The 25766-nt window shown below is 26.9% G+C and overlaps 5 protein-coding genes and 1 non-coding gene across 11 annotated transcripts; 3 read left to right on the forward strand and 3 right to left on the reverse strand.

The window, feature by feature from the left end:
• Window positions 1-90: 90 nt before the first annotated feature.
• Scox (Synthesis of cytochrome c oxidase) lies at window positions 91-3618 on the reverse strand. Its single transcript, XM_035086430.1, has 4 exons — window positions 3466-3618; window positions 1343-1736; window positions 642-847; window positions 91-348 (listed from the first exon to the last, which is right to left on the reverse strand). Exons 1-4 carry the CDS (start codon window positions 3532-3534, stop codon window positions 157-159), a joined length of 861 nt encoding a protein of 286 aa, XP_034942321.1. The 5' UTR covers window positions 3535-3618; the 3' UTR covers window positions 91-156.
• Window positions 1727-3582, forward strand: LOC118068757 (uncharacterized). The gene is made up of 4 exons (XM_035086417.1): window positions 1727-1860; window positions 2429-2586; window positions 2663-2816; window positions 2889-3582. Exons 1-4 carry the CDS (start codon window positions 1749-1751, stop codon window positions 3401-3403), a joined length of 939 nt encoding a protein of 312 aa, XP_034942308.1. The 5' UTR covers window positions 1727-1748; the 3' UTR covers window positions 3404-3582.
• A 1216-nt stretch (window positions 3619-4834) lies between the features above and the next one.
• Window positions 4835-6991, forward strand: Vps36 (vacuolar protein sorting 36). The gene is made up of 7 exons (XM_035086404.1): window positions 4835-4961; window positions 5254-5427; window positions 5511-5703; window positions 5774-6129; window positions 6211-6375; window positions 6436-6651; window positions 6728-6991. Exons 2-7 carry the CDS (start codon window positions 5332-5334, stop codon window positions 6899-6901), a joined length of 1200 nt encoding a protein of 399 aa, XP_034942295.1. The 5' UTR covers window positions 4835-4961; window positions 5254-5331; the 3' UTR covers window positions 6902-6991.
• Window positions 6992-7425: 434 nt separating this feature from the next.
• LOC118069290 (putative ankyrin repeat protein RF_0381) lies at window positions 7426-8851 on the reverse strand. Of its 2 annotated transcripts, none has more exons than XM_035087299.1 (2): window positions 8744-8833; window positions 7426-8660 (listed from the first exon to the last, which is right to left on the reverse strand). In XM_035087299.1, the coding sequence occupies exon 2, from the start codon at window positions 8644-8646 to the stop codon at window positions 7654-7656; it is 993 nt and encodes a 330-aa protein (XP_034943190.1). In that variant the 5' UTR covers window positions 8647-8660; window positions 8744-8833; the 3' UTR covers window positions 7426-7653. The 2 variants fall into 2 exon arrangements, with proteins under 2 accessions (XP_034943190.1, XP_034943182.1); XM_035087291.1 differs by having other exon boundaries at window positions 7427-8666; window positions 8744-8851.
• Window positions 8852-10198: 1347 nt separating this feature from the next.
• On the reverse strand, window positions 10199-25431 carry LOC118068920 (CD151 antigen-like). 5 transcript variants are annotated; one of them, XM_035086681.1, is made up of 7 exons: window positions 15637-15934; window positions 15474-15565; window positions 14527-14711; window positions 12783-12974; window positions 11292-11465; window positions 11061-11222; window positions 10200-10782 (listed from the first exon to the last, which is right to left on the reverse strand). In XM_035086681.1, exons 3-7 carry the CDS (start codon window positions 14644-14646, stop codon window positions 10636-10638), a joined length of 795 nt encoding a protein of 264 aa, XP_034942572.1. In that variant the 5' UTR covers window positions 14647-14711; window positions 15474-15565; window positions 15637-15934; the 3' UTR covers window positions 10200-10635. The 5 variants fall into 5 exon arrangements, with proteins under 5 accessions (XP_034942589.1, XP_034942572.1, XP_034942557.1 ...); XM_035086698.1 differs by lacking the exons at window positions 15474-15565; window positions 15637-15934 and adding an exon at window positions 15158-15363 and having other exon boundaries at window positions 10199-10782; XM_035086666.1 differs by lacking the exons at window positions 15474-15565; window positions 15637-15934 and adding an exon at window positions 24996-25431.
• Window positions 23883-23954, forward strand: TRNAM-CAU (transfer RNA methionine (anticodon CAU)). Its single transcript has one exon. It is a non-coding gene; the product is annotated as a tRNA-Met (tRNA).
• Window positions 25432-25766: the final 335 nt, after the last annotated feature.

Here is a 25766-nt window from a genome sequence, read left to right on the forward strand (position 1 = left end):
AAGTTATCTACATTTAATGTAAACTCATATTAAAAAAAACTTTCTACATTATTATCTCTGTAATGGTAATTTAAAAATTAAATTTTTCAATTTATCAGTATTACAATTATATTTGTTATTAACAAATGAGTACAATAAGTTATATATGTAAAATAATTAAGTAAAACTACTTTCACCTTTTGTATTGATAAAAGATGGTATCCATGATGGACCATTTTTCAATTTATTTAGTTTTGCTTCATGAAGAATAACACTTCCCATCACTTGTTCAGCAGTATTCGATTGACCATAATAATCTACAAAGTATCCCTCTGGATCGATTAAGTACATTATGATAGTATGATCAACCTAAAATAATAATATACCAATCATTAACAAGATCAAGAAATAAAACAAAAAATTTTAATATTCAAACTAAATATTACTATCAATAAATGAATAGAGAAAAGCGATTTTTTAAACATAAAATAATACGCGATGAAAAATAAAATTAATCATCGGAAAAATGTAATATATTTCTATTCACATGAGGATATAAATGCAATGTTGAGAATTTATTTTACACACAAAGATAAGCTAAAAATTTGATTAGAAGTAAATTATTTTTGAATAATTATTTTTTTTAAGGAACGTATACTCACGATATAGTCATTATCACTGCTTTTCGGTCCATTACTAAAGTATACTCTATATGCTTTACAAGCTTTAGCAACTTGTTCTGGGGTGCCAGTTAATCCTATAATTTTATCTGAAAATTCTTTACAATATTTCCCAACTACTTCAGGTGTATCTCTTTCAGGATCAACTGATATAAATATTGGTTGAATTTTAAAATTATGCTGCTTCTCTATTGTTAAGTAAATTGAAAAAAATTATTAATGATGTTTCTATTATGTAAATTTTTAAATTTATCTGTAATGTCGTACAGTGCAAAACCGAACACTCACGAATTCATCCGAATTCTATCGAACATTCAAATGTTCATTTTAATCGTTTCTTCATACATAACCTCAAGTTTCAGGTTATTATTGATAAGTAAGTTTGTGCAATTATCTATTAATTAAAGAAAAAATTCTAATCCATCGTTTATCATTTTAATTGATAGTATCACAATCTAAACTAATATTTATTATCACAACTAAAACTTTTTTTGGTTATGTGACATTAACTTTGAAATACAAGCATGCAAGTATTCGGTACAATTCGGATAAGTCCGTGAGTGTTCGGTTTTGCACTGTACACTGGCACTGCTTCGGTGCAAACATTCGAAAACACAATAAGAATGTTCTTAACCTTATTCTTATTACAAATGTATTTACTTAATTCATTCTATTTAACTCACCTAAATTATCAACAATAGAAACCATCTTTTCTATTTCATCAGGGCAAATATCTGGACAATGTGTGAATCCAAAGTATATTAACACCCATTGGCCCAAAAAATCATTTGATGACACTATCTCTCCTTTGGAATTGACTAATTCAAATTTTCCACCAATAGCAGCCTTTCCAAGTGCTCGTCTACGCTCTTTATCAAGCTTCAGATCTTTTTCAGCTTGCAAATAGAATATATAAAGTAAAAAAAGACCGCCAATGGAACCACCTATAAAGAAGCTCCTCCATGTGAACGGTGATTTATTAGATGCACCAATCAAATTTTTAAATTTTTCTAAAGCCACAATCACTGGATCTTTTTTTCTTTGTTTTACACTTTTGGTATAAGTAAATTGACGTTCCTGGAATAAAGAATGTTTTTCTGTTTAATAAATGTTCATAATTTAATTTTTTTTGTTGCTAAAAAAATGGAACATCTGTATAAACATAAAAAAATGGAAATATTGGTGCCACACACTTCACTAAGTAATTTATTCAAATTATATTTCCATTAAATATCTATATATACACGAGAGTATTTTATTATTAGAAAAAAAGATAAAAATTAGCGCACATGTCTCATATATTCTAATCTTTAAGAATGATAATGTTATACGATAGATATTATTACAGTTGTAATAAAAGTATTCGACAATTTACTTTCTTAATGTTTTTTATTAGACATTTATGGCTTATTATTGGGTTATCAGATAGATCAAAAACATAGTTAAATATAAGTATAAGTTAGAATACGTCAATCTAATTAAACAATTATAAAATGTTATATCTGAGTGGGGTTATTAACTATAAATATGTATGTAGATTTTATCTCAACATCATAATAGAATGACAAAATGATTTATTCAGTAAAACACTTTTTTTTGTTAATGTGTTTAGTATTAAGAAATATAAATATAATTAGTGGAAGTATGTAAATTTTTATTATAAGAAAATGAAATGAATATCATCATACTAAATGATTTGATGCAAATAATTTATGAAAATGTTTCGTTTTCATAATTATTTACTAATCGAACATTTAATCACCTTTTAGGACGTATAACAATGTATAGACATATATGGAATGCTCAGGAAGAAACAAGACCACTATCACGTTTCCATTTACCAATAAAATATTATCATACTACGATACATGAAACAAATGCATGTAATTCAACAGAAAAATGTTGTTTAGCAGTTAAAAAAATACAGGTATATTTACTTCAGTTATTTATTTTTATTTGTTTATAATAACTATTTATATTATTATGTTGAATACTGATAACAGGAAGACCAAATGACTAAGGAGGGTTTACCTGATATAGCATATAATTTTTTAGTTGATGGCCTAGGTAATGTTTATGAAGGTACTGGATGGTACACACAAACAATTCCACATGGAAAAGAATATTTATCTATTTGCCTTTTTGGTATTAGTGATTGTAAGTCATTAGAACTTTTTATTTGACATTATAGTTAAATATAATTAACATTAATGTATATTTTTAAAATAGATAAAAATCCACCAAAAAAATTTGTGGATGGATTGCAAAGTATTTTAGAATTTGGAAAAGAAATAGGATATTTATCATCAACTGTCCAACCTTTATTAAATTTAAACAAAACGACTGAAAATATCATGAATACGAAAAAGCATCAAGATTGGGAAGAAAAATTCTTTAAGACAACAGATGACTTGAATGAAGATAAAATAGAATCCTCAAAAGTAACACCCGATGTGGATTGGTCTCAAATATTTCCAAATCGCGGTAACAAGACAGCATTTGATACAATAGTGTCAGATAAGAAAGTAATTGTTGAAAAATCAAATTGGAGTAAAGTATTTAGAGATCAGGACCAAGTTACTTCATTAGATTGGTTTAGTTTAATAAGAAATAATGAAATTCGAGACTTTAATTGGAGTGAAATATTTGATAATGATGAGGTTAATACGTCAAATATACAATCGTTTTTTCGAAGTAGACGATCGCGAGTAAATAGTAAATTAAGTCATAATAATAATTGGTGACAACAATGACATTTTATTGCTAGCATAAAAATTAACTCATTAAAAGATTTTCATTTACTTACTTGATTTATAAGAACTCTTGAACATAATTGTATATTTTTACGTAAGGATCGTATCATGAATAAAGACATCTTATCTTATTTATTTAATACTTTGTCCGAGAATTGTAAATTTTTATAGCTATTTTTTTGGTTATGCCGATTTCGCAAAATATTCTTTTGCATGTGATAATAATATAATTTAGAAAAATAAATAATTAATTGATGATTTTATTAATCAGTTGTGTATTATTCTTATAATAACATCGACTATTATTATAAAACAATCATTTACTATGCATGAATTTTTATTCTTTCTAACAAATATTAATTTAAATACGCACAACACATAATAGGTTATGTCAAAGAAGAAAAACTAGTATAGATGTCCAATCCTGGGCTAACTTAGTTTCGGCTGACATGCCGGTAAACTCGAGAGCTTAAGTTATCTGGCCAGAAGTTATCGCTTCAGAAAATTGTATGAAAGAAAGCCGCTAAATTTGAAAGCGCATGTAGGGACAAAAGAAAAACGTAAAATATAAAATTGAATTTCTGAATTTCACCCTCTTTTGAACTCAAAGCTGGACTGAGTCAGAAAATTTTTCTAGGCTGACTTTACTTAATGTGAACTGAAATTCAGTAGGTAACACGGGAGCGATAATTTGCAGGGAATTTTCATTGTAGGTAATTAGATTGCGAATTCCAGAGCATCAGAACGTATAGATTAATCCTGGATCATCAAAATCAGAGAATTCTCTTTTCTAACCTCAAAAAATGCAAAAAATCGTAATTATGCTTGGAGTATAAAATAAAGGGCGTCATCGAAAAGAGGGGGACGAGACGGTTTCCAAACACTGGCTGTTGATTATATTTAGTTTGTAAAATCAGGAGATATTCATGAAAAACGGAAAAACATAAAAATATGCATAACTTCTATGCCAATGATGCTACGGGATTAATCGAGGGCTCATATGAAAGATCTGGACTTAAGTAAAAAATTTGGCTCCCCCTATAGGATATCCCCGTCAAAAATGCCGTATCTCGCTTAGTTTTCGAGTTATGAGCGTTTAAAGATTTTTCTATGTTTTATTGGAGCATAGCTTCGTTTTTCGCTGATAACTCACGATCTATGAGAGGTACATGGACCACAAGCATATCAATAGATTCCTGAGAGTAAGAGCTTTCTAGTGCACTCGTCAAACTTATGATCCGAGCATGATTTATGCAGAAATTATAACCATTTCCGGTCTTATCTTATTTTAAGAGTCGAGGAGTTGTTTTTAGTGTTTTAATCTTACATCACATGAGCTATAGAGGTTAAACGTCATGGTGATAGTAAACAAATAATGTACACCATGCTTGGATTACTGGGGTTAATTGAGATTATGGTGCTGTCATCTATTGAATATGTTGAAACTAATTTCCTACGAAAATGATCCCCAATTGTGGGCTTCAATTTCTTCTTAATTATCTATCATCTTTTATTATCTGAAAGAATTTTTTTGGAAATTACAAAAATGGTGAGAATTGTGCTAGACAACATAAAAGATCTGAATATACATAGAAAATACATAATTTACAATTTCTTCTTATAACCTTGTAGTGCTTATCGTGTTGGAGCGCGGCAAATCAATTCATAATTATTTAATTTTCTTTCTAATTTTCTAATAAAAAAATCAATTGGATAATCGCAATTTCTATCTAGCGCACTGCATTGTAGAATAACATTCAATTTTAGACTAAAATTTCAAGTAAAAACATTCATTCGTGGAGAAATTAGAAACATACGATCCAATGTATTTCTTTATATAGATAAGGGGAATCAGTCGCTTCCGTGACTTTAGCCTTCAATTTATCATCAGAAACCATAACCTTTAAATTTAATTAGTAATGGATAGATTTGAGTATGCAGAATCACGACTTTTACCAAATGAAATTTTCATCCGTCAAGATCCTTCACTTCGATTATACGATGGAGATACAAAGGTATTATAGAACTTTTTTTTGTTATTGACACATGACGTTTCAATGAAAATTTTCAACAATTCCACAACTAATTTTGTTTACAGACTAATTTTAAAGATGGTGAGTTAGTTCTTACAAGTCATAGGATTATTTGGGGAAAAGCTGAAGATATATCTAGTGGAAAAGTTTGTTTGTCATTGTCTTTACGATATGTGGTATTTTTTGAAGAAGAAAGTTCTGATAGTTTTTTCTCTCGAAGTAAAAAAATTATTCTGCATTTATCAGAGCCTCCACTTGGTAATTATCTGGCTTAATCATTTTTGTTTTATTTTATGTATTAATTAAATTAATATGATATTCTTTGTAGACAAATTACCTGGGCCAGTTCATAACAGTATCCATATGTATATAAAATTATCATTCAAAGAAGGTTTAAGCTCAAGTTTTTTACCCCAATTGACAGACGTCATAATAAAAAGATTATGGGAGACTGTTCCACTAGTATCGACAGTATTGACATCAGTTGGTTCAGCTGACACAAATAAATCACAACAACGAATGATCAAAACAAGGACAGGAATTATAGGAATTGAAAGAAGTTTGCAAGAAAGACAGAAAGCTACTGATGAGAGTATATCTATTGCTTTTCAAGATTTAAGAAAATTAATGGAAATGGCAAAAGATATGGTATCAATATCTAAAACTATATCTACGAAAATACGAGTAATTATTAATTCTTAAAATAAACAATTTATCAATAGAGTTACATAAAAAAATATTCCTAATTCTTAAAGCCTATTGCAGGAGAGAAAAGGTGATATTACTGAAGATGAAACTGTTAGATTTAAATCTTACTTGATGAGTATGGGAATTGATGATCCTGTTACTAGAGATGCATATAAAAGTAGCAATGAATATTTTAGGCAGTTGGCTCTACAACTGGCACAAATTCTTGAAGAACCTGTTAAGGTAAATTAATATTGCTACAATGAATTTTAAACAAAAATCTTATTAGTAGATAATTTTCAGGAAGTTGGAGGAATGATGACATTGACTGATGTTTACTGCCGAGTTAATAGAGCACGAGGACTCGAATTATTATCACCCGAAGATTTATTGAATGCTAGTAAACAATTAGCTTTATTGGATCTACCTTTAATTTTAAGAGTTTTTGATAGTGGAGTCATGGTTCTTCAACTTCGATCTCACGATGATAATGCAGTCATTGAAAGTATTGCTGAATTGGTAAGATTGATAAAAATATTTTGATTTTATTACTGCATATCAGTTGCATAAGTAATTATATTATCCTTCTTCTCAGATAAGGGATAGAGGATCAGTTACAGCCGAAGAATTAGCACAGTCGGAGGGAATTTCAGTCATTTTAGCTAGAGAAAGATTACTAGTTACTGAAAAATATGGGAAAGCTTGTAGAGATGATACTATTGAATCATTGAGATTTTATCCAAATTTATTTCTTGAACAAGAAATGTAAATTGATACGAATATTTAATTTAAAAATATATAGTCTATTTTTAAAATGTTTTAATAATTATTATTCAATAAATAATTATTTTTAACTGTGGTTCTATGAACTTTTTTTCGTAGAAAACATCAGCCACTAAATTTTTTTATCTATTTTTTAAAAAAATTATTCTACTTTAAATCTTTGTGAAAAAACTTTCTTCTGTTTATGTAGATTAGAAGTGATTAATGTTTTAATTTAATTGAAATTTCATCCAATTGCACATAATGGAATGGAAGATTTAGAGTAAAAACTTTAAAGCTATCGAAAGCTGATCCTTCTTCATGATACAAACCAATTTCACTACTTCTAAATTTGAAAAAACTAACTAAAATTAATTGAACGTAATTTAAAAATTCAAAAACAACAAGTAAAATAGTTTATGTAAATCTTTATTAATGTTTCAGAAGAATAAAATGGTTAAAAAAATTCTTTTCATTTTATAAAAGCACAATTTTTCAGCTTGAATTAAATGATTGATTTACATAATTCGAATTTATAAAATTGTAAGATCCAGTATTGTAAAAAATTATTTCTGAACATTCGATCATACGTATAAAATATTAAAATGACATAATTAGTTGATAGATAAAAACATTCGACATCAATTTACAATTTCATTATTATCATAATTCAAGACATATGAATAACTCTAAAAATTTCTACATCAATAGAAAATCTAATTATTCATTAATTTATGAACGATTGACAAATAAATTAAATTAGTGTATATTAAAACTATAGTTAAAATTGTTACCATTAGGGGTATCAAGATTTGCACCATATTCCATAAGAACTTTTATGACTTTCGCATATCCATTCCTAGTAGCTTCTCGAAGTGGAGTTCTACCATCCAGTGTTTCAGCATTAACATCAGCTTTTTTTTCCAAAAACATTTTGATAATTTCACTTCTGGCAGTATCAGAAAAATTGGGTATCAGATCTGATACACAATAATGTAATGGTGTTAAATATTCTTCACTGGTTAAATGTACATCAGCACCATTGTCCAAAAGTATTCTAATTATTTCTTTGTTTTGTCTCACAACAGCACCTGCTAATATATCACAACTGGCATTAGGATCAGCACCATGTTTTAACAAAAATTTAATCATTGGAATATTGCATGCTTCAATAGCAAAATAAAGAGCTGTTTTTCCTTCTAATTGTTTAGATTGACGTATTGATCCATCACTACTTGTAGTTTTTGCATTCACATCAGCATTTCGTTGAATTAAATATTTCACTATTTTCATTCGATTTGCTATACAAGCTGTATGTATTAGAAAATAGCCAGTCCGATCGTCTACTAGATTCACATCAATATCATGATTCATCAATTTAATAAAAACATTGTCGCATTGTTCACTTATGAGTGTATGCATATAAACTTTCAAATCTGGATCTCTTGGTTTGATAGTAAATCCATTATCCAGTAAAAATTGTAAACAATTTATGTATTTCTGACCTTTTTTCAATATTGCTATTTTCGGTACTAATCTAGGAATTTCTCTAGAGAAAGGATAAATTAATTCAACGAGATGTTTATTACCTAATGCAACAGCTTGTCCTAATTCTTCTGTAAGGTCTATGTCAATCTTGTTTCTCAAGGCTTTTTTGATGAGATTTGCTACTCGCTGAGTATCCTGATGGTGAATTGCTTTCTGTATCAGTGGCTTAAAATCTTCATTTTGATTCGATTTTTTTTGAGACATGATGAAGATAAAATCTGAAACTACAAAGAATTATATAAAATCATAATTTATGAACTAAATATACATTTACATAAATTAAATTTTTATCACAAATTACCTGAGGCTGAATATAATTCTAATCGTGATCAGCCTTCGGATGGTAGATTACAACTGTACACAGCACAATAAATACGTATACAAATGAGTAATGATAGTGGTCAATACATCTTGTTTACTCCAAAATTTCATACAATAGCCAGTATTCAGTTTGAGGGATAAGATAGAAAAATTGAAAATAGTAAATATTTTGAAATTTGACATTAGTAAATTCAATTAATATCAATAATGATATTATACTAAACATAGTTTCTCCAGATTTTTCGATATTTATTTAATAGAATAACATATTTGATATGTACATAAGTAATATAATTTATACGACAATAACTTGTATTAATATATTATTATCTAATAATAATAATAAACATATAATATATATATGTAACTGTAATATTGCAATACATATATAAAGTTATCATCAAGCAAAGGACTTGGAAAAAAATAAATGTAATAAAATAATTCTTATTTATTTCCATAGAAAACATATAAATATTAAAAAATTTTTTAAAAATGCTATATATATATATAACTTTATATATATTTTAACTAAAAATACTGATGAAAATTTTTAGAATTTTTCAATACAGAAGATTGAATTATTTAGTAACAAAAGAATTGGTCTTATAATAAATTACAAATCATTAAGGCACTGTTTGTTCTATTAAAAATATTTCTATTATATATACACTAATATTTTCCATAGTTTTATACTGGAAATAATTGTATTTTGATTTGATTTTTTTGTAGGTTGAATTAATTTTATTACGTCATTTATGAAATTTAATTATTATTTCATATGGCAGTAATAAGCTTAAAATATGTATAAAAAATTTACGTATATTTTGTCGAAACAATCTTAATGTATTATATCAACAATTCTGGCTGAATTTATCTTTTGGCATTTCTATAAAGCAAGACTTGATGAAGAAATAAACGAATTAATATAATATATTGATTCTATAATAATAATAATGTATTATGAATATTTCTTGATCATAATAAATGCTTTAATCATTAAACTATTTGCTCAAATTAAACCATTTCAGTTGAATAATATCTGTTTTCTTTACACAGTGGGTAAATATAGATTATTTTATTTGAATTTGCTTCATAAAATTTTATATCATAATAGAACACAATAATGTATATTATCTTTTATACATTTATAAAAATTTTAAAATACCTATCTTTCAACTATATAAGCATATTACAATAATTTATCAGAGATTCAAATGAAAAATAGGCTGTCAATTATCACATGCATTAAATTATCTGTTATTTTACTATATATTATAGATAATTTACTTAGTTATAATTTATTTATTCAAATAAAATAACAAGTTTCTAATAATTAAGTATTTTTCTTTTCAATTTGATAAATATTTTTTTGAAATCATTTTTGCTCTGTAATTAAATATATAGATATATATGTATATAAATACACATTATATTATAACTATATTTTTCTGTACAATTTTTATATTAATCTCTTACAATTTATTTTTAATAATCACTTATAAAATATATTCATTTTATAAATAAGTGACATATAATCGATTTATGACTGTCGAATCGTAAATACAATTTTTTTACGAGCATTGAATTAATAATATGATATCAATGGGAATTCCATCAATTACAAAATAAAGCCAATTGAAAATATCCATTCGTAAATTTCTCATACATGATTAATTTTTTTCAGAGTTGTTAGTTATCGAGTATTATTTTACAATGAATAAATAGACAGAGAAACGATTATTTAAAATCTTTTATATAACAATTAGTTGTTTATCGTTACTCTGATGTTGTACTGATATCAGACTTAGAATTCTCTGTATATTTACACCATGTATTTCTATTATTATTATCAATTGCGTAATTAATTATGTCTCAGTCATCAAAATCGTGGCGTAGTTTTATATAAAGGCAAGAACCAAGAATAACACCAAAAACTTCTAGAACAGATAAACCAAGTCCAACAGCTCCCAATATTATTAAATGTTCTTTCGTTGTCTCCAAAAATTTATATATACATCCCTGAAACAAATAATATTCAATTATGTTGGAAAAAATGTTTGCTTTAAACAATTTGAGCAAAGAATTTTCAAATATTGATTTTTTAATCAACTTTCAAGGCTCTCCAGCAATGTCATGAATTTAATCAAATCTTTTTGGAGTACTTTATCCAAAAGGTTTCATTTTACAAATACCAAAATTGGTATGGCTTTAATTTTAAACTAAAAAAATGTGTATTATTTGCTTTAATTGTTTTAACAGTAAAAAAATAACTATTGTTTATAATAAAGTATAATTACTGTGTATTGAATATTTGATGGATGATCTCGTCGTCCACAATATAATGATGGAGTTTTACAACAACTATCGGGTACTAAACTTCCATCACGTTGTACTTGTTCATCTTTATACCATTCACTTGCTAACCAATCTTCAAATCTATGAGCTCCACAGCATCTAAACTGAAAAAAAAATGATACCAGTCAATTAAGTGATAAATCCTTTTCTTTTTATTTATCATTTTTACTTACTTCTATCTGCATTTTGTCAATCGCTGTGGTTTCTCGAGAGCTCACAGAATAATATTCGAGGAAGGTGCGGTTCAAAGTTTCCTTTAGTTCTGGACCAACCTGCTCTTCGTGTAATCTCGCCAATACTCCAACTCCTGCTTCTAATCCCAAAACAGCCATTACAACGAAAATGTACTGAAAACAAAGTAGAATGTGTTTTATTTTATCATATAATATTTATTACATATACACAATAGTACAAACTCAACTATACTTGAATAACAAAAGCAACATCAATTGTAATATTTCTCGACTTAAATTACAATTGTATTTCTCTTAAGTTTAAATTGTAAAATGACACGGAGTACGTGACTATTTAACAACGTATATGACTTGGATAATATCTTGAAAATAATATATGTGTACAAATATACAATAGCTTTTATGATAGTTATTTAAATTTATTTCAATTATTTCTTTGAGTTAATTGATTTCTTTAATCATCATGATACTGTCAGGGGTATTGGTAATTACAATATGATCAAAAAAGAGTAAAATGAATTTTTTATGTATTTTTTCTACTTTTAAAGTATTTCAATAAAACAGAATAAAAAATAACATTCGAAAAATTCTCGTGGTTTGATCGAGAATGGAATTCTCATGTTTCCTTTTTTCAGTTCCTAAAAATTTCTATACCATCGTTGTAAGTATTTTTAAATTGCTTTTATTTATTTATTTTTTGTTTTAGTTTACAGAATGTTACTGTGAGCGACCATATCCGGGAAGCGTATTTGCATAAGGTAATGAGGAGATCGCGTTCTCGTACACGTACAGAAGTTTGTAAAAAAAAAAAAAAAGAGGATGAATTGTTCGATTCGCCAATTTAGGGAATTCGTGCCCCAGTCAACTGTACTTTGTTGTTGAATATCAAATAAATGTAAATGTACTATGTTTTGAAAAATTGAGCAACTACTTATAATTGTTCAATTTTATTTCGCTTTATGCATTTGATATCAAATAGTTTGAATAGAGTATCAACAGTTAGTTTATTTGTTTCAAGTAAAATAAAACAAATTATATTCATCATTATTTTTCTCTTATCCATGACTCTTTTTTATTTATTTCTTAATTTAGATACAATTCTTTAAAGCTTTTTACTGAAAAATTGAACAAGATATGTCGTTGTCTAATTTAATACATGTAAGCATTCAAAAAGCATGCTGAAAGAAAATGAAATTGTCGACAGTGCTGGTAAGTCTTTCTCCAAGAAATTAAATTTTTTTCTGATTTTATTGCAATGTTTTACTCGACATCTCTTGGATTTCGGGAAGAATTACAAATTTTGTTAGAAAAAATTTACAGAAATGGTAAAAATTATGAAAAAAATTGTAATCAAAGCCAAAAAATCTACAAGTTTAACAAAATAATTTAAAATTATTTGTAAATAAAATATAAAAGTAATATTAAAGAATAAATAACATGATTTCACCAACAAAAGACTTATAAACTTACCATTAACAAAACACATCTGTTCTCAGATGATACACCACCGCAACCAAGCCAACTACCAATTACTGCAAGAGTTCCAGCAACTATAAGAGCATATGCGAGTATTGGGTATGTTGATGTTGCCATTAATGAGATATAGCTGTGTTTTGCAATTACTGTCCATATTCCTATTCCACCAACAACCAATCCGGAAAGCTGAAACCCAAAATGCAATCAATTTTTATTCAATTATACATATATTATTCTAAGTTAACTTCATTAAATTAATTATCAATAGAATGTTAATTACTGAGTTTGAATTTTTTTTTTAAATTTATAATTAAACTAATGTTTGTAAGTAAATTAGTTGATTAACATAAATACTTGTTATTTTATTTTCTTTCTAAAAATGAAATAACGAAAATCACTACAAAATCAATGAATATTTATTTCTGAAAGTGATTATTTATAACTGTTTTATTTTTAGAAAGTTCATTCATAAATAAATTTTTTTATTTTTTTTTCAGAGGATATCTTATTTTTATAGAACAACAAGTAATTAAAAAATTCCCATGTGATCACTAAAAGACTCTATCAGATGAGAGAAGAAGATAAAAGAAAGTAAAAATCTATAAACTAAGGTATAGCTCTTATTTAAACGTCTAGTATCTTTTTCACACTGAGTCCTATTATTTTAAAACCTTTCAAATTTATAGACATCGAGTCTTGTACATATACAGCAATATATTTAGTAAGAGGATATTTCTTTTAATAGTTACTATTTTTAATTAAAAAAATATCAACTTACATTGACATGTAATTACTTCCTATCACTTTTTGTTACTCTATTTTCTAGTTCACAAAATAAAAGTAAAAATAATATTTATTTTAATCAAATTCAATGCTCTTTTTATTTTAAAAAAAAATATATATATATATACCCAAAATATGAGATTGAAAAAAAAAATTTTTTTCAATTTCAAAAAAACCTTCGCAATGAATATTACTTCATAAAGACTATGTATTTCGCGCAACAGTAAATGTGTTGTACTAAGCTGTGTGGCTTTAGGCGAGTACTCGTCTCTATGCACTGCTAAAAAATTTTTCATCGTTCGTTCATCATACTGTTTGTAGAGATGCCGTGGAAAGAGAGAATGCTAGTGAATACAGTAAACAATAAGTATTATCAGTTGAGACGACAAACAATCATAAAAGTACTAAAGAAGATATGAAATTTTGAAAAAGAAATCTTTCTTTTAGATGCTGTATTTATTTTATCATTACCATTACAACTACAATTTACTTTATAAATTTCAAGAAAAATTTTATAAATTGAAGTCAACATTATATCCAATTTCATTTCATCATATAAAATATCCATTAGAGTTTTATTTTATTCAAGAATAATTAGCAATTAATTTTTTCTTTAATCTATATTTAGAATGTAAATTATAAAATGATGCAAAGAGATGTTGATATTAATTTAATTGGAATTTTTATTTTTAAATTTAGTATTCACACAATTAATATACGTAGCACGTGCAGATTGAGTTGTTAACGTAATGATTATAATAAAGTTTTAGAATACTGCTCGTGCGAGAGTAGTATATGCATAACGAAATAATACCTCTACCTAGCAAGTCTAGTTATGTGTTACATAAATTTCTCATGGGAAAAGAAGTTAATTGGTAGAACTACAAGATTGCCATCTCTATAACTTAGCATTGATATTAAAATATTTATTTATTAGTTTTGAAATATTACTTACGAATAAGACAACATTGTAAATATGAAGAACATATTTAAGAAAATTCACTGAACAACAACCATCATCACGTGTCCTTATTCTAGTTGAACTACCAGGTAATCTTTCTGCACTTTTTGCCATCTTTAAATTAATTTTTCAGTGATTATTGCCCACTTCTGATAGTTTGTGTCACGTCTTCATGATATCTGTAATCATAAAATATTTTTATTCATTACTTCTTTTATCGTACAAAATTATTATAAAATTCCAATCCCACGTGAAGTAGATGAGAATTTTTTTTTTCTTTTGATTCTTTCATCTTACAGTCATAAATTTATCAAGCTTTTCTTTTAAAAACTTGGCCAAAGACCAAAGTTACATTTCTAACACATCTCTTTGGCACGTGGTTCTGAATGAATTTTTATTTTATTTCTTCAATATCTCTAGTTAATCAGGACAATTTTAATCATTCATCCTCACCAATAAAATATAAAACTTGAAAATTTAAATTCATCATTCATTGGTATTAAGAATAAAGTAACTGAATTAACTGTTCTATAATTGATTCAAGTTGAAAAAAATATAAATAAAAGAAAGTAAAAAGAAAAAAAAGGTACATCTAATAAGCTACAATGAAAGTTGAGGGTGTGACCTATCTTGTCGTGTGGGCGAGCTTGAAATTTTATAGTGAAATGTTGTCCACGACGGGTGGTGGTTGCTACAGCTTTAGCAGGAAATAAAAGGATTAGATTGCTTTTTTTTTTTCGATGTTACGTCTCTTTACTGTATACAGTTATATTGCATATAATCAACTACATGGTATATCTCACTACGAAGCACATCCTGTTTCCGTATGCCGACACTGAACTTGGAATAATATATCTCATATACGAATAAATCTTTAACAATACGTTCATAAATTAATAAATAACCATGATGAAAAGAATATATATATATTCAAAATATACCAGATAAGAGATTTTATTTGCCAACTCAGTGTACTCCAAGTCTTCATTATTTCTCATAAATCATTGATAATTGATCCCACAATTTATTGCTCCTGCAATAAAATTTTTTTCTCGTTTCTTTTGATTAATTAAAAATATTATAAAACAGTAAATACTTGGATACCTGGATAAAAATAAGCCATTGAATATTTTAATTGATGTGTTCACTTTCAGATAATAATAAAAATAATAATTCAAGACATAAACATTTTTTTGTTATAAATAATTGATTGAAGTAAAATAAGAAAAATTTCACTGCAACTAATATAATCCGTAAAATAAAACATGAGAAGATGAGTCTGAGACAGCTTAAAGCAAATGGTTTAGTTCGTATCGCTGGTTAGGACGCGACTGATCTCCGTGGGCCGCAATCCGTTAATACAATCTGTGAACGTTAACTCTCAGCTTATCTACGTGTCTGTCAGTCAACTTTGAGCCTCTATAAAACGAACAACTTAGACAAACGTTCTCTCATGTGTGATTTAACATTGCTCAGATGTACATCATATATTTCTCAAAATAAATCTCTTAAATAATGCCAATATTTCTCAACTATTTTATATATCTTCAATGTCTGCTCTATTACATGAATCATTATTTCATCATTACATTTATTTTTTATTTTTATTCACATTAATTTTACGACAAATCCAAATTTTAAAAAAAAACTAACTTATAAAAGGTTAGACAATGTTTACAATGATGTACACTGTAAATAAACAATAGCATTTTTTCTAATCAACTTTTAGACATTTCTAAACGTTTATCAGAGTTCTATAGTTTATGTATGGCATTTAAAATTGTAAACACTTCAAGTATTTAATTTCTAAATGCTTATTAAACATTTTGATTTATAATAAATGTAAATTTAATTATAAAGTATTTTTAAGAATAATGAAATGTTGTATTTCCGTTCCAAATAATCATTCAAAAAAAATGCATACAAGTTGAAGTATGTTCTTGCGTAACACATATAGATGTGTACTAGTGTAAATTATACTGCCCACATAGTAAAGTATGAGTCCACCCACCTGAACACATTTACCGAAACATTGCACGATCTATTTATCATCTTATATTTTATCCAGTAATTTTTTTTATTTTCTTACAAAAAATTTTTCAAATTTCTTTTTCTATAAAAAAAAAATATTTATTATTTTTTTCAATTGAATTGTTTCTTTATTTGATAAAAAAAGAGTATATAATTAATAGAATAATTGTTAATATGATATATATATCAGTGGATAAAATAATTAAGGATAAAGAGACGTATTAATTTCAATCTTTCAACTGATTTCTCACACCATGACATCATACTTCTATCTAACACAATGAGGACCCTTCTAACGCGTCAATTGTAGCACCATCAGTTCCCAGCTTAGGCATATCCTCATTTATTCAATGCCCTATGTCACTGGTCAATTTACTGATAAAGCTAATCATCCAATCATATTAACCTTGCCGCTCACTCTTGCAAATGCCCTCAAATTATTATTAGCTGGTTCCTGCATTATATTTAGCAAAAAAAAATCTCTACTCACATAATTACATTCTTAAATAATTATTATTATTATTTTGATAATTTTAAACCAAATAATATCACTGTTAATATACAACAGTTGACGGATTTTATTTATTGACAAACAGTAATTACCTGGAGAGACTACATCACAGTTAACGTCCACGCAAAATTGAGCTAAAGATGCTTCACAAAAGATACCAACGCTGTAGGGAATAATTTTCTGTACCTACACATTGAGATCAAGCTCATTTATCAGCTATTTTTTATGTATAAATAAATAAACAAATTTTATTTTAATGATTTATTATTTTTTTCTTTTCAAATGACTGATAAAAACCATGAAGAGGATGTAAAATTCAATTAATTATTTAAAAAATAAAATAGAAAACTAAAAATACGATTTCAAGTAGTTTGAATAGCAGCAACATTTCGTGGAGTTATTTCAGATCACATACAGAACTCTACGTCAGTTCCCAAAAGGACTCGACAGCAAATTAGTTATCACTGACCAATTTATCGTTTACTCTCTACATCTCCTATCCTGTGTCGTTTATTTACAAGTTAAATCGTTCTGGATTACCAGAATAATATCAATTAATGTTCAACATGTCGTATATGTTATTTTCAGTACACTTTGAAACCACCTGAATCAATAATATACTATGTAATAAATTAACATTTTTTTTTTTGCAACATTAACTGTAATGGTTGTTATCCAATCATTATTTATTGGATATTGTTTTTTTTTTTAATTTATTATCAATACCAAACCGTAAACATTATTACATTAATAAATAATATATTAGAATAAGACTTACGAAAGAAATGCAAATATATGGTGGTACAGTGTTATGTTAAAAATAACCCACAACAGTACATAGTAGAGAGTACATGTAAAAAAGCCTCAAGCTATGCTAAGTCTAACTCTATCCGGACATCAATCTCAGTTACTACATGAGTCTGTACAGTATACGTGACATTATTGCTTTTAGTATTGCTCCTTGATGTGTAGGACGTCTAACGACTCGTCACTACTTTGTTGAAAATAAAAAAAAAAAAAAATGAAGGAAAGTGTAGGAAATAAGTAAGATAAAAAATTGACAACAATAAAATTACTTATTACACATTTTTTTGATAAGCAAGAGAGAGAAAAAAAAATGATGAGCTATAAAATACTTTTGATATGAAGGATTGATGTCAAAAATGAAGTACAAAAAAGAAGGTTCCATTGTAATGTCAAGAATGGAGACAAAAAATATAAAGTATGATATTTATAAGTAAAAAATTTAAATAAAAACGAAAAGAAGAAAACTAAGAAGAAGAAAGGTCAAGAACTTATGACGTTAGTTAACTGATCCTTCAACTTCATGAACTCGACCTCGATTGTATCATTGTTATAATATCATAATATAATTTACTACTTCAAATCTTACCATAAATCAGTTTAAAATATTTTATTATCAAAATAAAAAATACCATGCAAATGCACGATATTTATTACGATAAAAATAGAGAAAATTTCATCTCCCCAGATGGCTTGAAATGAAAAAGAAAAAAATCATACTCATGATAAGAATGATATTGAGTAAGCAGAATGCCAACATCTGCCGATATTACACCCTTGAATAATTAAAGCTATCCTGTGTTATATGTAGTGTCATGTTTGACGTAATGCAGATACTCTGGAAATGCAAAAGGAAATGAGATAACAGGTTAGGATGAAACATAATAGCTATGTTTTATCGTTCTTCTTCTATACTCGTTTAGAAAATTTCACCCTAATCAGATGATGTGTATGCATCTTTATACTCCTTTTTTATATTTATTTTTGTTATCAAAGAATATTTTATCATACTATTCTCTTCAATGTCACTTTAATAAAAATAATATCCATTTGGAATTCAATACATTCTTTAATCATTAACGAAAGTATCCTTTTTTCTTAATCATTCATTTGATATTTTATTTATCCTATGATTTTTTATAATTTCATTTCACAGTTATTTAATTACACTGAATCAGTTAGCAAGAATCTTCATCTTATTTTCAATCGTTTTCATACACAAGATACACATTCCCAACAACGATGAGACAGACTCGTCATTCTTTGACCATAATCAATTCCTCACTGTACATTTAATTGACTACTAAACGAGCCTTTTATTTTCTTCGTCACTTTTATTTATATCAGGTGAATTTATTCAACTAAATCAGATTATTTTATATGGAAATACCTAAAATAAAAATAAAAGAAAAAACAAGTTAAAAAGTGCAACTATCTATGATGGAGATTTTTTTCTCACTATCTACTTACTTACTTTCTTTTTTTTCTTTTTTTTTTTTTGGTTTTATTTTCCTTCCTTACTTGCTCTTAATTCGTCCACACCTCTGTTCATTCTCCTACTTCAATTATCTTGAGTAGAGATAACGAGTGAAGCGAATCGAAACGACAAAAATTCTCCTTTTATTGTAATACCGATAGCCATCAGATCTTTTTTCTTAGCTACTATTAACTGAAAGATACTGTGCTATAAAAGCAAAGTTGGTATTACTTGGATAAAATGAAAATGAAAATGAAAATAGTAAATTTTAATATAAATGAAATAATTTGAGGTTAGTTTTTAAAAAGATGAATCAATCATCTGTGATGAATCGGATAAGTAACATACAAAAACTTGCCTGGCGCCTGGTAACTTTTCTATTTCCAAGATCCCATAGCTTTTTTTGTGTTATTATCATTGAAGAGAAAACTTTACTAAAGGAAACTGGAGGAAACAAAAATGACAGAGTAAAAGAAATAGAATGGAGTTGAGTTTAAGGTAGATAAGAAATCACTTGTAATATTCATACATTATGAATATTGGTGAAAAAAAAAGTTTTATAGTAAAATTTATTAAAAAAGGTTTGTATTTAAATAATATTTAGTTAAAATATATAATAAAATATCTAAATGTCAAATGAATTTAAGATAAATGAATATTTACTTCCATTTTTGTCTTAGGCTCGATCTTTGTGCATCATGTTGTTGGCATCCACCTACATAACAGGTCATTTACACAGTCTCATAATGTGATGCCAAGCCCACGTGGACCCGCGTTGAAAAATAAATTACCTATACTTTAGGGTCAACGGAAATAGCGTAGGTAAAGAACGATAAAAAACTGACTAAATGATAGTTTTGAGTATCAACGACATTGGTAGTAGTTCAACAGTAAAACTATTATTTGCTCCAACAGTTTTATTTCAATCCTTAGACAAAACTTTTTAGTATCATTTTACAGAAATAAAAAAATACATTCCATCTAGACTAAGCAACATAAAAAGTAATCAGCTTAATAAATTCTGACGCATTAAATTCTATTTTTCTGCTGTCATAATTTTTTTTTTTTTTCACATTTTATCTTAATTATTCATTTATTTATAATTTAAGTCTTTGATGGTAAATATTTCATTAAGATGATTTTTTTTTTTTTTCAGATATATGGAAAGACAAGACATAACGGTACTTTATAGAGATGGTAACGGTCTTTTTAAAAATCTTACAAACTAACAAGATTCTAAATACCTAGTTAATTAAAGAAAAAATTATTTTTTCTGATAACTCAAACAAGAATGACTATGAAATGAGATTTAAATTATTCTACCATGAGAAGTTTCATCTTAAGATTCAACATTTCAAGGATTTAAATTGATAGAAAGAAAAATAATAGATAAAATTTTCAATTATTAATAAAATTTAGTACAATGAACTTCATAATGAAGTCCTGCAATACATTAGTAGTTTCTATAGAGTTTGATTCAACTTTACATAATATCTCTGGACTCTTTTCTTTCACTATTATCATGTTAATCCTTTATAACTGAATAATACCAGTAGATTAGACTGCAACAGTATGTAGATTTTAACAAATCAATGTTCCCTCAGCTTCTCTCCATAGTCTACTCTATAAATCAAGGAAAATGACTTCACCATTGTTTCCAAAAATCAATTGTCCAATGTGACGTAAGTATAGATTTGTGATCAAAGTTATTTCACCGGAAAATGGTTCTTTCATTGTATTATATTCACCTATCGACAGGATTTATTAACGGAAATAGCTTTTGATAATTCCATTTATTATATGTGTTTCAATTAATAATACTAATGAAAGTATGTGTGTAATAAGTTGATTAAATTCAATGTAATTTTTGATGTTTCATTAAGTAGCAATAGACCACAGGATAATATCAATTTTATAGTCATTCACAATGTCATTAATATATTTAGCAATCCTTTGTTGATTAAAATTTATATTATATGAAATAAATTGGTTGTACAGCATTCAGGTTACTGAACTTGTTCAAGTGTTCTATTTCACTATACCTACATAACAAACTTGTCTATATATATACCAAGAGTTATTCCTATAGGTAGCATATCATTTATTCATCTCAGGTTGTTGCTTAAATTTTCATTAAATTAATAAAACATATACAAATGAAAAGGTATAATTATAGAAAGATATGAAAGTTATTGTTTATAATTCTTTTTCTAAATGAGAAAACTTTTATAATTAATAAAATGTATTTTCAAGATATTATTCAAGATTCTGCTTGATTTATGTATATTTAATTTCTCAAAGACTTGACAGATGGAATATATTAGAAATAAATAGACTTTGTAACTACTATGATAAATGGTATCCACGTGAGTCACGAATCATGACATTAGATCAAAAACTTACTCCTACGAGCATTCATCCTACTGCAATTTCACCTTTATTATTAACATTATTAATATAGATGTTTATTGATTTTTTATTAATATCATTTTGTTTAATATTTCCTTTAGTTTGATGTCGAGTTATTTATGGACTTCGAGGATTGAGTTCGATTTCATCAACCCATACTTAACCATACATGATGTAACAAAGAGAGTGCATGACTTTGAGAAAATGGATTTTGATCACCTAAAGAATAAATGATATACCTGATATCAAGCAGTTAATTGGTAATTTTCTTTTTTTTACTTCAATTAAGAGCACAATTTTACGAGTGATAAAATTGAAGAGATTATGAACTCTACAGGTTCTTTCACAGTTTGACCATTTGACATTGATGGATTATAACTTATCAAGAAATAATAAGTTCAACTGGAAATGGTTGATTGCAGTTTACAATTTTTCGTCAATTTATAATATCGCAAGAATGATTATCAACTAACGATGTTCACACTCATACAGTAACAAGTATGCCTGGTATGTAGTTATAATAATTCTCATGAAATACTCAAATGCAACACTTCAAAATAGTTCAATAAAATTTTTGCAAGAACTTTATTTTTTCTCGTTTTTTTTAATTATCTTAGATAATAAATATTTAATTGTAGTTGATTTGAAAGAAATAAATCAGTAATAAGAAAATGAATAAGATTAAAATCTGTTTCTATAACGACTGTAATTATTTACAGGAAGAGTGGAGCTGGCAAGATGTCACTTTTATATGATACACAAGAAAATCCATTTTCAAGTCAAGAAATAACGCGTGGATTTTATCCTAATAGATTTTATCTCATACTTATTAAATACTTATTTCACTTTGCTCCATCTGATTTCATCTTTTCTATCCTGATTCTACACTGGTATAGCAAGATCGATGTTGAACTAAATTCTAATCTCATCCTGTTTTGAATTTTGTATATGGATTTCAACCTGGTCTTGGCCTGCTTGCTTTTAATACTGTTGTTACATCCTTTCTTCAAAATTCAGCATAAAAAGATCAGAATAAAATTTTAATGTTTTCACCCAAAGTGAGACTTGGAAAATTTTGTCTTGAATGAAATTATAAGAAGTTTAATTCACTCTTAAAATTATTCTACATAATAGGAATGTAATAATTGAATAAAACAATTTTGTTTGAAGAGTTTATTTATCAGCCACAAGTAAAGAGGCGGACTTTTAACTTGGTTGATGAATGACTTGTGGATATTCATAGAAACAATGTCTACCCACTACCATGTACTATATTTTGTATCACGTACATAGACGTTTATATTACTAGGTAATTTGATGCATGAAGTATATACACTTTGATAACAAGAAGAAGCATTTAATTATTTTAAATAATTAATTAATTATTTTACAGTGTTTATTTGTAATGAACATATCTTCAAGACATCGTTTCGTAATATTTGACAATGGTTAGAACGTTGCACAAAGCTCTATAAGATCTCAGATATTGTAACTTCAAGACACGGATGCATATGTAGTGTATTTCTCTTTACGAGTTGCACAGTGACTACGACCTCGTACAATCTTGATTCATCGATTGACGTTCGTGCGCATCGTAAAGAAGGTAATTAGAATTTAACGTATGCGTGACTACAGCTAATAATGAAGCCGCGCCACTTTTAGTGTAATTTCCTAACTTACAATTAATAATTATAAGCTTCATGAATCAGTTATTTTATCAATTACTTGATTTTTTAAATAATAAATATCCCTGATTTGATTATCAATACAAGTTTCATTTCTCAAAGTCAATTTTATGTGAATAAAGGTCTTGTTTGTAATCATTTGTAGTACTCACACTAATCAATTATTACTGCTGACCATTATAATTGATGTAATTCTCCTCATATTTGATATGAGTAACATTACTGAACAAACTTTGCCAATTAGTAGCTCGTTGCTGAGTATATTTTGAATACATTATTCAAAGACCATGGAATTGAAGTGTAATATTTGAGTATTCTCGAGTTAATATGAATAACTCTATATTTCAATTAATTAAATAAGTCAAATATTTATTATTTGATATAAAATAGCACACTAATCCTTTGAAAGGATTTAAATCCTAGCTTTTCATCAAGCAGAGTGGCGCAGTGGAAGCGTGCTGGGCCCATAACCCAGAGGTCCGTGGATCGAAACCACGCTCTGCTAAAAGAGTATTCTTTTCTTTTTGAAATTTAATCGAAAATAAAACCACTTTAATTTCCACTAAGTGGTTATTAACAACTTCATGTTTAATTATTTTTTTATTAAATCTAAATGATGTTCTTTATAGCTTTTCAATGGTATCATAGAAGCTTTATATTTTTTGTTTTGTAAATTGTATTTTTATTTATTTAAATATTTATCTTTTGTGGAATGTATAAAATATTTGTAATCAATTTATTTGACTTCGTAAAGTTTGCATAAATATTTTTCTAAATTTGCAATTCTTTCTCTCAATAAGGGTACTTTTAATTGACATGGACACATGAGTTTATTCATGATATAAATTTGCATCTGAACAAAATGTATTCTCTCATTTACGTAGATCCTTTTATAGAAAGAATATATTGCAAGTGACACAAGAAAGCTCATCTTATTACTCTGTATTTTATTTATATTTTTTATTGTTTTAAATTGATATATCAAGACATCAAATTAAATAACTACAAATAATCATTGAGTTAGATTTATCAATTATAATGATTTATTCCTCAACATTTATTATTTAAAAATTTAATTCAAATTTTTTGTCAGTTACAAAATAATTTATTTTCCAATTTTAATAAAAAGATTAAGTTTTTTATTCAAATTTTCCTATGTAAAAAAATTAATAAAATTGATAAATAGATCAGCTATGAGTACATTTATGTATGTATTATACACATATGTTGTTGAAAAAGAAATATGTGAAACGAGAGCACAATGTCACATATATGAGAGTTCTATTTTCTAGTTTTTTTTATTCTCTACTCCATTAATACCAAACCGGTGTGACCGGATGAGAAAATAACGAAAAATATTGAAAAAAAAAAAAAAAAATTTGAAGGCATAATATGCAAATCATACAATGATATGATTGAGAAAGTAAAAACTAAAAAAAAAAAATGAAAACAAGTCAATTGGAATAAAATTATAAGAATGTACTAAAGTATGCGAACGACGTGAACACTATTTTCTATAAAAAAAAAAAAAAATGTACACACTTACCAAGTTGTTGATTTTAGATTAGTCCGCGTATTTTACACTCAAGGTCACGACTTTACACTTGGAAAAATTGACCTTAATTAATGATCTAACATTGAAATAATTTCATTCAAAAATTAAACAAATTTATTTTAAATATAAAAAATAATCAACAATATTATAGCTTTTATATTTATTGCGCACCGAATTTGTATTTATTCACTTCATTAAGCAACACTTTAAATATTTAATTATTACACAATTCCATATTATGTCAGTAAACGCGTTGTTTACAATTGCTAAAACTTTAGCGTGTTGAATGATCGTTGAACTTATCACGTGACAAATAAATAAGAGAGATAATTTTACATACTAAACCACGCGACACGAAAGTCGGAGCAAGACTGAACGAAGCTGACGCGTTACACGATGAGATGCTTGTATTACGTCTGCCGGTACAGTAAGAAATGTGCGCGCGCCAATTTTCGAAGCCTATCTCTCTAGCGACAAGAGTAGAATTTCCAAGAACCATACCAACACACAACAACACCTGTATTTATGTGAAAACACACAAGGTAGAGAAATATTTGTTCTATGTACTATACATAGTTATAAACACAAGAGAAGACCTATTGGTGTGTTTTTATACCTGTTTTCTCTACTTGGGGTATTAATACCTCATATTTCGTCGAAATTTTTAGTGATTTTAAAGTTCGTAGTATTTTAAAAGGACTTATGGTATTTTCACCTTTTTTTTTTCTCTAAAAAGAAAGTAAACTTATTTTTTTTAAGCTT

The sequence above is a fragment of the Chelonus insularis genome, unplaced genomic scaffold (genome assembly GCF_013357705.1).
Source record: "Chelonus insularis isolate UGA/USDA-ARS -01 unplaced genomic scaffold, ASM1335770v1 contig_128_pilon, whole genome shotgun sequence".
NCBI classification, from domain to species: Eukaryota; Metazoa; Arthropoda; class Insecta; order Hymenoptera; family Braconidae; genus Chelonus; species Chelonus insularis.